The 14,494-nt window shown below is 38.6% G+C and overlaps 1 protein-coding gene across 2 annotated transcripts in view; it reads right to left on the reverse strand.

Annotated features, from left to right (window-relative positions):
- The window catches only part of PIK3C2G (phosphatidylinositol-4-phosphate 3-kinase catalytic subunit type 2 gamma), a 200,105-nt gene that overhangs the window by 20,550 nt on the left and 165,061 nt on the right, over nt 1–14,494 (reverse strand). For both annotated transcript variants that reach the window (XM_052668620.1, XM_052668619.1), the window contains exons 30-31: nt 10,587–10,662; nt 3,368–3,462 (exon numbers count right to left, since the gene is read on the reverse strand). In XM_052668620.1, coding sequence (XP_052524580.1) covers nt 3,368–3,462; nt 10,587–10,662 — 171 coding nt within the window. The remainder of the gene's footprint in view (nt 1–3,367; nt 3,463–10,586; nt 10,663–14,494) is intronic.

Consider the following 14,494-nt stretch of genomic DNA (forward strand, 5'->3'; position numbering starts at 1 on the left):
CTTGTGCATCATATGTTAATATAGAATTTGCACAACAGGATCTATAGCTATTAAAATCTGTAGAGCTATCCACCCATAAATAATAAATGAAATGCATTTACATGGATCAGAATTCTGCATCACAACTCCTTGTCAGTTCTATGAAGCTATATTTGGGATTAATTTGGCCCATTACAATAATTTTCACATCTGAACACATCATAAAATCTCTATAAAGTGGTAAGCAAATGAAGAAGAGACACTCAAATTATTTACTATAAATTCCAAAACAAAACAAGATTGCAAAGATGAACCACAAAAAAAAAAAAGTAACGAGAGTATGCAAAAGATTGAATGTACCTGAAATAACTTTAACATGTCTTGAATGAGACATGATCTTGGCATACTTATAAAATCCTTGATCAGTTAGGAAAAAAAAAAAAAAAGGGGAAAAATTAAGGAAAAAGAAAAGTGAGCACGTCAGAGAAATTGATCTATACAACTAGAATGCTGTGAGGATAACTAATGGGATAAAGAATCTAATAACCTTTCCTTAATAGTTTGAAGGCAGTCCAGTATCACAATACCCCAAAGCACCACAGCAGATGGCTGTATGGAAGGAAGGAATCAGAAGCTCAGGATTTAAAAACATGATTGCCTAAGTTAGGCTGTACAATAGTCACCTTGTTTTCAAGCCATGAATCATTTCTGGTCTTACTGAACTGGACTCCTACCAGTTCTCTGCAAACTCACTGAAAAGGATTTAATTCACATCAACTACCTCCAAAAGCCAGAAGCCAATTTAAATTTGTATTGTCCCTTTCACTACAGTGGCCCGAACCTTGGATTTCAGTTTTGCCATGCACAGCCATCTACACTATAATTTATTCTAATTTAATTAAATGACTGGAAACTTTCAAAGTTAAAGAACACAGGAGCCAGAAACAAGCAGAATGACTGCTTCCAACATCTGTAGCTCTGGTTGCATACATCTCCACATTACCCACCTGAACTCATGGTAACAACATGGACACAACAATCATTTCAATATTCTCCTTCCACAGACTAGAAGCCTATCACTGTTATTTAGTGTTTGAAAGTGAAAAAGAAAAAAATAAAGGAGGCTTTAAGCTATATCCAAAAGGTAAAGCTCATATGAAACTGGACCAGCAGAAGCTGATCTCACCTGTCAAGGTGGCACATGGGAAACAAAAACATGTTTCAAGATTGAAAATTTACTTGCATGTGTTATAGACCAAAATGAATATGCTCGAATTGCAAATCAGAAGCTGGAGGGGCAAATGGAGAATAGTTGAAGCTACATAAGCCTCATGTGACTGCATGCATCAGTACAGGTTGGGGGCTGACCTGTTGGAAAGGAGCTCTGCAGAGAAGGACCTGGGTGTCCTTGTGGATAATAGTTTGGCCGTGAGCCAGCAGTGTGTCTTGGTGGCCAAGAAGGCCAATGGTATTCTGGTGTGCATTAAAAAGAGCATGGCCAGCAGGCCAAGGGGGGTGATCCTTCCTCTATACTCTGCCTTGGCGAAGCCACATCTGTAGTACTGTGCCCAGTTCTGAGCTCCGCAGTTCAAGAAAGGGAGGCAACTTCTCAGAGAGTCCAGTGGATGGCCAAAATGATGATGAGAGGCCTGGAGCATCTCCCATACGGGGAGGGCTGAGATACCTGGGGCTGTTCAGCCTGGAGAGGACTCAGAGGATATCTTTTGAAGGCTTACAGATAATTAGTAGGAATGACATGGATGAGGCCAGCTTCTTTTCAGCGGTGCTCAGCGACAGGACAAGGGGCAATGGGCATAGGCTGGTACAAAGGAAGTTCTACATGAATGTGAGGAAAAATTTGTTTACTGTGACAGAGCACTGGCACAAGCTGCCCAGAGAGATTCCTTCTCTGGAGATATTCAAGACCCTCCTGGATGCTTCTTGTGTGAGTACTATGGGGAAACTACTTTAGCAGAGGGGTTGGACTAGATGATCTTCCAACTCCTACAATTCTGTCATTCTGTGACATATAACCAATTAAATATTCAGCCCTATTTTATTATCATCTGGTCCCATATACATGTTGCAAACAGGAGCAGAGAGGTGATTGTACTCAGCACTGGTGAGGCTGCAGCTCGAGTACTGTGTCCAGTTTTGGGCCCCTCACTGCAAGAAAGATATTGAGGCCCTGGAACGTGTTCAAAGGAGAGCAACAAAGCTGGTGAGGGGTCTGGAACACAGGCCATATGAGGAGAGGCTGAAGGAGCTGGGAATGTTCAGCCTGGAGAAGAGGAGGCTCAGGGGAGACCTCATTGCTCTCTATAACTTCCTGAAGGGAGGTTGTAGTGAGCTGGGGGTCGGCCTCTTCTCTCGTGTCATTAGTGATAGGACCAGGGGGAATGGTTTCAAGCTACGGCAGGGGAGATTCAGGCTGGACATGAGGAAGGTGGACTTTTCAGAAAGGGTGGTCAGGCACTGGAATGGACTGCCCAGGGAGGTGGTGGAGTCATCGAGCCTGGGGGTGTTCAAGGAAAGGCTGGATGTTGTGTTGAGGGACATGGTTTAGTAGGAGCTATTGGGAATAGGTGAACGGTTGGAGTGGATGATCTTTTAGGTCTTTTCCAACCTTGGTGATTCTATGATTCTATGATTCTATGATTCTTAGTTTGGCCTCATTTAAGAAAAGCAATTGCAATCCAGTTTGAGACAGAGGCAGCATAAATGTGTGCAGTAAGAGCCTGCAACAATTCAGAACTTAAATCTTCCAGCTAGACAAAGATAGTAAATGATCTCTTTGCTATTGCCATTACTTGAAACTTGAGCAACCAGGAATTCCAGAGGGAGCTCTGCCAGCTTTATCCTTGCATACCCTGGCTCCAAGAATGTGCAGTATTTCCCACTTAACATCAAGACAGCGTCTTATAGAGATGAGCATCACAGCATCAGGAGACATTGCTTATTAAAGTACTCCACTGCTTCTTCTACTGACCTGTTCCCCACTTGTAGTCCTTGGGGCTTGAAAGAAGTGTATGGATAATCAGTAGCACCAAGAAGATGTCCTACAAAGCATTGTGATGCTGCATGATGTCATATACCTAACTCATATCAAAATGTGTCAGCTGGAAGGGCCAACAGGCATCTGAATTGATTTTGTATATGGCCTGGAAAAGGTCATCGCTGGCCATTAGGCAAACATGATTTCGATACAGGTCCCATACTTACAACAATACTGAGCAAGATCTAAGGAAGACTGTGTTAAACAATGATAAAGAAATATCATCATAATTATGAGTTAAAATTATTTATATCAGAAATTGTGTTTGAGGATTATGTTTTCAAAGTACTGTGGAAAAGTCAAAGGGGTACAGATTATGATGAAAATACTTACAATGTTCCTCATGTGTTTCAACATCACTGTCAGACGAGTGCCCTCATAGGATATGACTAACTGTACTCCAGGTGTACCATCATTCGACTGAGGACCTAAAACCAAACAGTTTGATTTTTAAGTAAACAGTTTAGTGGAAGCAGATGTTTAACATATGACAGAATTCATGAACTAATACATACAACAAACCACTGCCTGCTTAAATTAGCATTGAAATTAGAAAACACTGTCAGGGAGTGGGATGAAGAGAATGGTCTGACATGCAGTGCTCATCACCTTGCTTGTTTATACACTAACAGTGGGATTTTTGTTTTCTGACAGCCATCAATCTGAATTTCAGTGGTTAATTTATTTTTGTTTTAAAATTAATTCTGGATTTTTTTTTTAATTGTTATTATACTAGTCCGTATTGTTGCAATTTTTCCATCTTTTTTTCTTTCCTGTTCCCAGCAGAAAACAAAACAAAATAAAACAAACATAAAAGCAAAACAAAACAAACAAACAAAAAAAACCACCAACCCCCACAAATGCAAGTTTCCAGACCAGTGTCAAAACGTTTGCAGATTTACAATAACAACTTTTGTATCTCACAGATTTAAATTCTACATTCCTTCTTTTTTCTCCTGTTCCAGGCTGTTTTTCAAGTAATCCACTCTTTCGTAGAATTTCTACTAAAATTAATTTACGGAGTTTGACTCAATTTCCACTGAGAAGAGCATTTTCCAGCTTCTAAGCAAGAAGGATCAGGCTCATAATTAACAAATGATTAAGCATATCCTGTTCTTTCTTTCTGTTGGAAGCATTAAGCCACCTATCTTCACTGCCAAAAAGGTGTGTTCTTAAACTGGGGAATGTTGCTTACCCACCCCACAGAGACAAAGCAAAAAATAAAGATGGTTTTCACCACAGTAAACTAGATAACAGTGAACACAGTAGCTGCTTGTTGCATCTTATCCTGCAGTGCTAACTGAGCACATGGGGGATGTGAGCCAGTTTGTAGCATTTGCTCTAAAGCCCAGGGCTCTCCCCACACTGGCAGGCCAGACATTGCCTGTATGAACTGGCCTGTTTCTACTTGCAGAAACAGGGATTCATTTAATTAGACCACGTCTGTGTTGCATTCAGTATTTTATATTTACTTTAGATGGAAAAATAATAGCTTAATCCTGCTAACTTTACAGTGATCTTGAAGGAGCTGGGCTCTGTTCTGCCTTCCTCCCTATTAAAAATGTACCTGACCTGAAGACCTCAAACATAAAGTGCTGCTCCCCTGTACGTGTCTGGGGATCAGCCAATGAAGCACCAGCCTTAAACTCATCACAGAGTAAGATAATAAGACAAAAAAATCAGCAGCAATTAATTCTTATCTTATTAAAAGAGAAGGGAATGAGAAAGGAGGGTGAGCATGAAAGAACTGTCATCACACACTACAGTTATGCATCTGCAAAAAAAAGGTGTTTTAGAGAGCATCAGGACTGTTCATCCTCAGTAGCAGACAGGATTCTCATGTCTGCCTTTCAGTCTCAGCAGACACCTGTGCACTCCTTTGCACTCTCCGTCTCTCTTTTCCACATGTGCAGCAGAGCTGTTACAGTTGGGGTCGTGAGGGCAAGAAATCAAAACCTCTTTTCTCAGCCTTCACTCTGTTGTTCAGCAAAGGAAGCAGCAGAGGCGAAGTTGTGAAAAATAAGCCACGTTGAGAATAAACTAAATGTGTAACCTCTGGAGTGAGCAGAGGCTAAAATAACTGCTAAGCAGATAGAATTACAGTGCTGTAACATACTATTGACAGCCAGGGAGCAAGTGCAACTGCTATTTATCCTAAGGAAAGGAATTCAAATTAATTAAAAATAACAGTGGGAACATACAATTGCAACAGTATATTTTTTTCCAGGCAGTCTGGATATCAATGTTTCTGATGTTTCAACTGGAATTTTAGAATAAAAAACCATCTCCAGCTTCTTCCCTTTGGAGACTAAAAAATACATTTTTAATCACATCCTAATTAGAGGAGGGCCTGAAACAGACTTTTGAAGAATTGAAACGTTATGAAGAAATCACTGAGCCAGGACTTAGAAGACTGAGGTGCAGACCTTCATTTGTTATTCTCCCCTATGAGCTGTGACAAATCACTTAACTACACTGCACCTTATTTCATTTGTTGTATGCAAAGCAGGACAGTGAGGGATAAGGAAAGTGAGGAAAACTGCTCGAAACAGAAAATGATGCCTTTTTCTTTTTTTTCTTTTTTTTTTCTTTTTTCTTTTTTTTTTTTTTTTCCCAGGGTAACAAAAAGCCCACAGAAAGATCATTCCCCACCCTCAGCCCTTGCCATTCTATGTTGTGTATTTTTAAAAGAAATTCTGTGGACTTCTACCATTAAGCTGCAATAGGAAACTTAGAATCTTAGAGCAATAAAGACTGCAATGCCAGGAAGTTGTACTTTAATCTAAGGGTACAATTCTCTTGAGGGACTCTGTTACTTTTGTGAATTGCTATGGGTCATCCTGAGCAGTTTAGCAAGAGCAACAGAGCTCAGAGGCTAAATTACGTCATTTGAATTCAATGGTACATTTTGCCTTTTCGCTTCTACCAGTGCAACCACAGCTGAGTATTTATACCCGGCAAAGCATCTCTTCTGTGGGGGCTGGCAGTTTCACTTAGGAAAAAACAAATATAAATAATTTTTAACCAAGCTGAAAATAATGAAAATCATGGGCAATGAAAATGCAACTCTAGTTGACTGTGTAAAACAGACAGTATGGTTATGGGTATTACCAAAATATTCTTTCTTGCTGTGTAATAATTTGAGCACTAATAAAAATAAAAACCCAAACCTGTCAGCTCTACAGCGAAGAAAATGGGTGGGAAAAAAAAAAAAAAAAAAAAAAAACTGCAAGAAAACTGATAAACACTCTAGAAATATCTACAGCTTGTGTTTCATAATAGACAGTTTCTATTTGCGGGACTCAGATGTATTAGTTTATGTTTTCATACTTCCAGTGCTAAGTCATAACCTTTTTGAAGTCTAGGTGGTTTTAGCTTTAAATGATAATAAAATGCACATACAATAATTACTTCCAGTCTGTTCAGCTTCGGCAGATGGACTTGAGCTGAGACTTGCATTTTTAGGAACCGTCATGCTCTACTTGCACTCCATTATATGCAAGGACCAAATGCCAGTCTGCTGTAGATACGGGATAAAGCTTCACTGACTTCAGCTGAAGCAAGATTTTCCTCCTAGAGACTGATACTTCACTCACAGGTGTCAGTGGAAAACTTGTCACATATCAAACGAGGACCGTGAAGTTGGAGTGCCAACAGAACTGGGTTTGTAACATTTTTTTTATATCACTGGTGTCCGCATGACCCAGCACTCACGAGTGCTAGCTGCCAATCCCCACTGCAGAGAAACTCAAACACTGTGCCAGTTTATAATGTCTTTCATCACAGAACATAAACTCCGGAAAACTGTGGGATTATTATTCTTTTTGGATGAAAAAATTAAGGAAATTAGTGTTCAAATTTCATTTCCATGGAAAGTGGAATGACCTTCAGAATAATCAGTTATGTAGTTCTTCATCTAAGCAATTTTTTCTAGAACAGTGGAGAACTTGCTCTAAATATTCTGTGCAATGTTTCCATTAGAAGCATTTTAAAACAAGGTCTGCATTAGGCTTTGCACACTGTATGAGAAATAGCAGTGAGGAAGATGTTACATGGAAAACTGATGAAATCAATAGTGAAACAATAATTTAATACACTGCGTTTCAATTGTGGACTGCAAAGAAAATGGCAATGCTAATTAACAAAATGTCACAGCTTTCAGCCTCTTAGCCAAAAAAGGGTGCTTATGGCCAGTAAACCAGCCTATATCCAACTAAAATAGGAATGAAACTTGTGGCAAAAGCTTTATGCTGAGAACGAGCAACTGCAGCAGATTAGAAAACTGTATAGGATGAACATAATAGGCTACTCTCCTGAGAGAGAATTCACAAGAACTAGGAATTTGCATGGAGAGCCATATGGTATATTTTGATTTTTTAAAAGCTTGGATCTTGCTTTGGAAGGATACAAAGCCTTTCTCCACTGCACTTAGGTGGACAGAAACCCACTGATGTACACGCAATACTGATTGTACCTACCAGAACTGGACCGGGGTTGCGAACTGTTACAACCAATAGGAAAAACTTCTTAATTTCATAACTTTGACAAAACAATCTCAGTATCTCCTGACATATTGTCAGGAGATAAATATTCTAGAGAAGAAAAATAAGAAACATAGTTTGACATTAAAAAAAAAAAAAAAGATAGACTTTGTTTCTTTCTTTTCCTTTTTTTTTTCAAAGGGACATATTAAAAATATATGTCTGTGAAGTCATTCCTGATATCTGCTCTCACTCCCATTCAGTGTACTTGGTATAATGAAATGCTGACAATATTCAGTGCAATTCAGATTCTACACCATTGGGAATACTGAATCAGTATTCATGTCACAGTAAATTTAGCACTGATTTTTAATCTTTTCATTGCTAGGAGCACAGTAAAAATTCATAAATTTTAATTTTTATTTTACTTTAGTAAGTGTAATTACCTACAACATTTGTAAATTAAAGCTGTATAAAAGAAGGATGCTATCTTGATCAAAATTCATAACCTGCTTCTACTGGGCACTGGCTTTGTTTTATATTGATCTTAACTAAAAGACTAATCATTTGCGTGTGTAAAGGTTGAGAGAGAAATCAGCATGCTCATGGAAAGCTGCAGCCTTTACTAATTCCATATTAAACCTGAATTATTCTTCAAAATAGGTAAAAATCAAGGTGCTTATAAGATCACAAAACAACAAAATCTCTGGGTGAAGGATGCACTGTTTTCATGTAGACTACCTTTTTCCTGAAGGCTCAGTGAAATTATTTCCCACTCCAGCTCAACAACACAATTTCTAAAGGGCTTTCTTTCAAATCAAGTGTGTCAGGGTAATCTCAGCAAACAAGAGCCTCTAGGGGCAACTGTGTCCTTCTCAGCAACTCCTTGTATGGTATATGGCAGCTTGGCTTGATCACCAAGCTCCTGCCTTAGATGGACTCGTGTCTTCTCTTACTCAAAGGATGGACTGTAATAGTGTGTTGAACATCACGCAATATAGACGTAAGTCATCTAGTTAGCTGGGGTAATGCAGCAATCTAACTCCAAGAACAAGGGGCAAAGCGTAGAGTAACGTGTGAAATGATTTCAAATGGCTAATTAGCAGTGCATGGCTGGTGGTCTCACTGCTGACCTAACTTATACACTGAGCTGAGCTCATCCCTTTCCACAGTTCACTCCAGTTCATGCCAGTTGTACTCAGCTCTGCACTGATTGCAGTCCCTTCCTTTCTGACCAGAAGTGTTGCCATACCCAAAGCAACTCAGACCCAAATTCTTGATATTTGTTTCTAAAGAATTTAAACTGATTGGCCCTGGTTTTGGACTTTGTATACTACTGGCGTTCTATTAATAAATGTCAGCAATCTATTCATAGTACAAAGGGAGTTTTTTTTCTGTTAAACAATGCTTTTGTCCTGAACTTAGAATGAATGAGTCCAAACTCTAAAAGGCAGAGTTTCCGAGCAGGAATAAAGCACCTCTGTAGCTACACTACATTAATCTCTTCTGACCGTGTACTGACCTTTACCTAACAAGGCCACTGAGTTCATAGTGAATCAGCAGATTTGGGTTATCTGTCACACAGCTTTCATCAAACGCTCATTAATCACATTCTTACCTTTGTTTCTTTATTCTGTTCTCTGATTTTGATGCCATTGATAACCAAAAAAAGGGCCTACCTGTTTGACTATATTATCTCAGGACAACGCTGTTAAGATGTATGGGACTTATTTATTTTGCAACTTTATTGAAGACTCAGTTCATGCTTTTTGCACAAGATACTTACACCCAGATTCTCTGTAGTAATTAGGAACTAAATCTTACTGAAATGTCAAAATCCCTCAAAAGATCTCAGACTTAAACTCCTTTATGCTTCAGTTCACTCCTACGTGCCTACAACTCTGGTTAAAGAGTCTGTAGAGAATGGTAGCCTATAGACTCAGATCTCATGTTACATTTGAATTCTGGCTTGGATTTTCTGATCCAAGATAAGATTCAATGATGAGATTCATCTCTGTATATTCCTAATACATAGGCCATCTTTGCATTATCCTCTCATTCTTTTGTACAAGCTAGAACAATCATTAGTAATTTTCAGTACTCAAAATGGATTTAATCTGATAATGGTATATCCTGATCAATTGAACTCTAAAGAGGGAAAGTCTTCCAAAGGCTGAAAAGATAGGATGGAGATTATTTTGTTCTGATGAATTCAAAAAAAAAAAAAAGGTCACAGCAAAGGAGTTAATAAAGCCCCTGTCTTCACAGAGAATAAATTAACACGTAAATATGCGGAGCTACTTTCTGAAAAGTGGGTAATTGGTCATCCTTGGAAACTTTCTGTCACTTGGAGCACAAAGCAGCCGAACCGCGAGATTTTATTTTGCCTGAAAATTGATTGCTGAAGTCTATTTTCAGTGCAGAACTAGTGCAGTGTAAGAGAACAAACGTTCATAGTTTACTCTATATGGTCTATGCTTTGGCTCTTAATGCTGTACTGCCAGAGATTAGATTAAATTAGGTGTTGCATAGAAGAGAGAAATAGGTTAAGCATTATGGGAACAATGCAGAATGTCACTTAGTAAGAAGTGAATTATCACAATCATTAATAATGTATGCCTAGGCATTAACATAATGTTTTGTTACTCACCTGCTCCTCTCATTCTAAAAATGACTTTTGAAGTCACCATTAATTTTCTTTTCCTGTCCAAGTACACACTGTGCTTTGTCATAACTCAAATCCTTTCCTTCGGAACCTTCTCTGAAACTTTTGTAAAACAAGAAGCCTGCCACAGTCTGTCTAAATAAATGTTTACTTTGCATTTAGGCATATTTCTTCAAAAAGAATTGAAGTGAGGCTGAGCAGAATATGCCAAAGAGAAAGCAAGCTACAGGTCACATCACTAAAACATTTATAGAGACTTTGAGAAGTCAGGAAATATTTGTTGATTATCTGTACATCTTAAAAAAATATTGTGACATTAAAAACTTTACTCACCTCTGCATTACTGCATTCAATATTACTCATGAATTCATTCTTAGAAAACAGATAAGACTGGTAATCCACATACCTGATGTCACAGATGATGCTTTTTCTGCCAACGTATGTTTGGACCAATTCAGGAAGAAGCTGAGTACAAGCTCATTCTGAAAGACAATAAAAGTATTTTGGGGAATATTGTTTGTACTCTGTTCCCTGAATTAGTTCTCTCAAAGCGGATTGGAAAGCATGCTCAGAAAGCATGCTCATATTTCATCAACTTGTTTCAAAGAATAATCCACCTTATGTACTGCACTACAACTTCCATTTTTATGTCCTGCCCTGTACTGCGTTAGTAACATATATAACAGGTAGTTACATTCAGCTTTAGAGAATTAAAACAATAAACCAAATTTCCAGGCTTGAGTATTGTGCAGGGCAATAAAAAACGTGAATTCTAATACGAACTGTAAGGATTCTGAATCAAAGGTGGACAGTAATTACATTTTATTACCTTGTTTATAAACCGTATTTCAGAATGGCCATTCCTTCAGTCTGTTACAATTGCTACATTCATGCTGATGCGACTTGGACTGACACTAACAAATGGGCTGAACAAGAGACTTCCCAGATTCTAGCATTAAAATGTCACCATTGCTTTTTTCCCGGCCATGGAAAATGTGTCTCTTATCGACAAGATGTATTTCATGTAGCATTTGTCTTGTTTCAGTTTGACAAGATGTGGCACAATTTGTGCACGGAAAATAAAAAAAGGAAGAGTTTAGTGACAAATGCAGATAGTGAGGAGTTAACGTGTGGGGTCAGCAGACAGAAAAACAAGAAGTGTACATTCAGCACGGAGATAAAATTAAGAATCTTGGATTTATTTTAGCAGTTGTCTTTTATTTTTAATTTCAGTGTTCAGAATTTTTCCTTCCACACTGATTTTTTTTTCTTGAAAATTAAAAAAAAAAAAAAGATGAGCTGACAGAATTATTTTCCTTGAACTGAAAGACATATCGCTAAGATATCAGCAGTAGGCTGCCAATATACCTAAGCATGAGTAATTATTCTCTCATCTCATGAGTATAGCTTATAGCAGAAAGTCCGTGCACCTGCTTCAGCTTTTAACAACTCTAAACAGACAAGTTATTCCTTGTGAGACCTCCACTTGCTCTTTCAGCATGAGTCCCAAGGGCAGGAAATCTCAAGGGTTGAAAGAGCATATTTTTGGCAGGTCAGTCTTTATTTGACAGCATGAAAATAAGTAGGGAAACTTAAGCAGCCCTTTGAGCTGAAAGATTTTGAGAGAAGTGGGCAGGAGGTGGAAGGAAGGATACACTGACTTGAAAGAGAAATAAAAAAGTTCCACAGTGAGCAGCCTGGTGTTCTTCATCCTCTTCCCTTACTCTTTCAGCAATAAGTGAGCATATATTAAATAGTGATTTGTAAACAGGAGGTGGGAAGATTGTTTCAGGTGAGAGTTTCAAATTTTCACTCCTAAAGGAAAGAACTCTCTGAAACAAATGACATTTGGTTTAGAAAAGTAAGTGGAATTGGTGCAGATCATACATCGAGCATGAACATGATGGGCACATACATTGCAGTGCCACAGCACTAAGTTCAAAGCATTCCCTTTCTGAGTGTCCATCTTCACTCAATGGGCACTGAAGCATGTGGAGAAGAAGCAAGGTTAATGCTGGCAAAAGAAAAGGAAAGCTGCTGAACTTCCAGGTGGTTCCTAAATCCCGCTGAAGTCAGTGGTACATCAATCAACTAGACTCCAGTCCAAGACTGAAGCACATGCTTGGAGTTAAGTATACACCTGATGACAGTGCTAAGCAAGACAGGATCCATCAGAGCGCTGAACACGTGTGTTTAAGTGCACACCATATTTAGGCAGACACAGTCTGCTTCTGAACAAACAACTGTTGTTACAAAGGCATATGACCATAGATGGGAATCTTAAGAGACCATGTGACAAGAAGACCACTAGAACTCATCTACCTTTCTCTTTTCCCCCTGGAATTATTAGACTGACATCAACAAATGAAAATTCCCTAAGATGCCAATCATCTGGGGATTTTTTAGGAAAGCCTCCTGTCAGTTGTCTAGCCATTCTTACCTTGTAAGATAATTATGTAAAAGGTAATGTTGATATTTTTCCAGATCACCCAAAATATTAATTTTTTGGGGAGCAGCCAAGTACATATAGGTGCATCAGTGCTGGTCTAGTTATGACCTTTATTCAGCCATTAGCTTAAAAGGGACAAATTCTGCCTCCACTTACACTAGGATACAGCTGAAATAAGCAATTTAAATGGCATCAGGGGAGCTTGCACCACAGTAGCACAGTAGAATCTGTCACTGCTCTCCATTAGAGCCTAACAAGAAAAGCACTCTGCCGTTAGTGAAACACAGCCAGATTTCAGGCCAGATTTAATTTTGTTAAGAAGAGCAGTCTCTCTGCTTTTAGCTTTATTTTCAGCTGTGTTAGAGTAGATTTGGGGTCAGAGAACACCCATGCACCTGTTATACTTTAACAGGATGGAAGAGCAGCAGGAAAGAAAGAAACCAGGAAAAGCTGACCTTGTGACAGCTATTATTACTTCAGGAGAGGACAGGGGAAAAGAGGAGACTTTAAACCCTCCCCATTTTGACTCTGCTTGATATCTGCCTGCAGGAACAAAGGAGCAGAGGGAGTTTAAGGGACCAACAAACCTTAGGTGCACTTTGTATCACCATGTTATATAATTCCATAGGGGCACTGCTGCAGCTGTTTTCTCAGCTCTGTACATCTCAAGTAGCTCCAGTGAATGAAACAGAAGTGAAATATGGGAAGCTCTTATCAAACTTTGTTACTTTTATTGCAGCTGTTAAAATGTTACTCACTCCAGAACCAGACCACTGCCTGGTTTTCAGTATATGTTTGAAAATAAGTGAATGTAATCTACAACCATTTCCATTTACATCTACTACATGCCCTCTCACATAGCATTCAACTCTCCATAATACTTCTATAGAATCTATTCATACCTGATACACTGTTACTGCTTACCTTCTTGCACTGGTTTATCTCTGGCCCAAATTTTATACATGATTGCATACTGAAACAAAAAAATTTTATAGGGGCAAAATCCAACATGCCTCATCTCTTTGTACCAATTAACTTCCTGTGCACCCACACTTGCTACATTTTTTTTGCCACCACCAATACCCACTGTGATAAATAGCCCCCCTCAAACATCCCTCCATCACATTCACACACAGAGCATTTTTCACAATGTGAAAAATACAGAACAAATAGAATATGCTCATTTAAGGCTATGAAGCTTTGTAAGAGCAGTATATCTTCTAGTGTCTGAGCTGTGCTATCAATAACAATATCCACAAATTAAATGCCACTTCTTTTAAATAATGAGAGATGGGGAAATTATCCACAGAAAATTACTAGCTGGCTGGTAGTACCAAATACGCAGCATTGCTGCATTGAACATTGCTTTAGATTCAGTTTTATATTTCTTTTTTTAAATCCCAAGCCAGGTGCAAGTTGTCCTTTAAAGATAAGCAAGAAAACATTCAGCTTAGTCAATATCTAACATGCTGCTTCTTGACACTTAGAGCCAAGAGCAGACTTAATTAATGGAGACTTACCTCGCTTTTGTGTCCATAGTGAGCAGGCAACCTCCACTATATTGTATAAAAATGACAAGCCACTAGGGCAGCCCAAATTTATGTATGTTGAGGTTTGGGCTGCAACCTCCGCTTAGCCCATCACTCAATTGGAGTTAAGAGTGAAATAGAGAAAAACGTAAACAAACAGAGCAGCTGACTTTTGCAATAGATTTTTCTTATATTTTTAATATGTATTTCTGTCATCCTGTACATTACTTACCTTCAGTTTATTTTTCCTTGATGTTTCACCTATTTTTTGTGGCACAACTTGGTTGTTTTGCCATTTAATGAAGTAAAACTCTGAGAGTCCAAACAGTGCTGAAT

Source organism: Tympanuchus pallidicinctus, unplaced genomic scaffold (assembly GCF_026119805.1).
Source record: "Tympanuchus pallidicinctus isolate F22 unplaced genomic scaffold, pur_lepc_1.0 scaffold8, whole genome shotgun sequence".
Taxonomy (NCBI): Eukaryota; Metazoa; Chordata; class Aves; order Galliformes; family Phasianidae; genus Tympanuchus; species Tympanuchus pallidicinctus.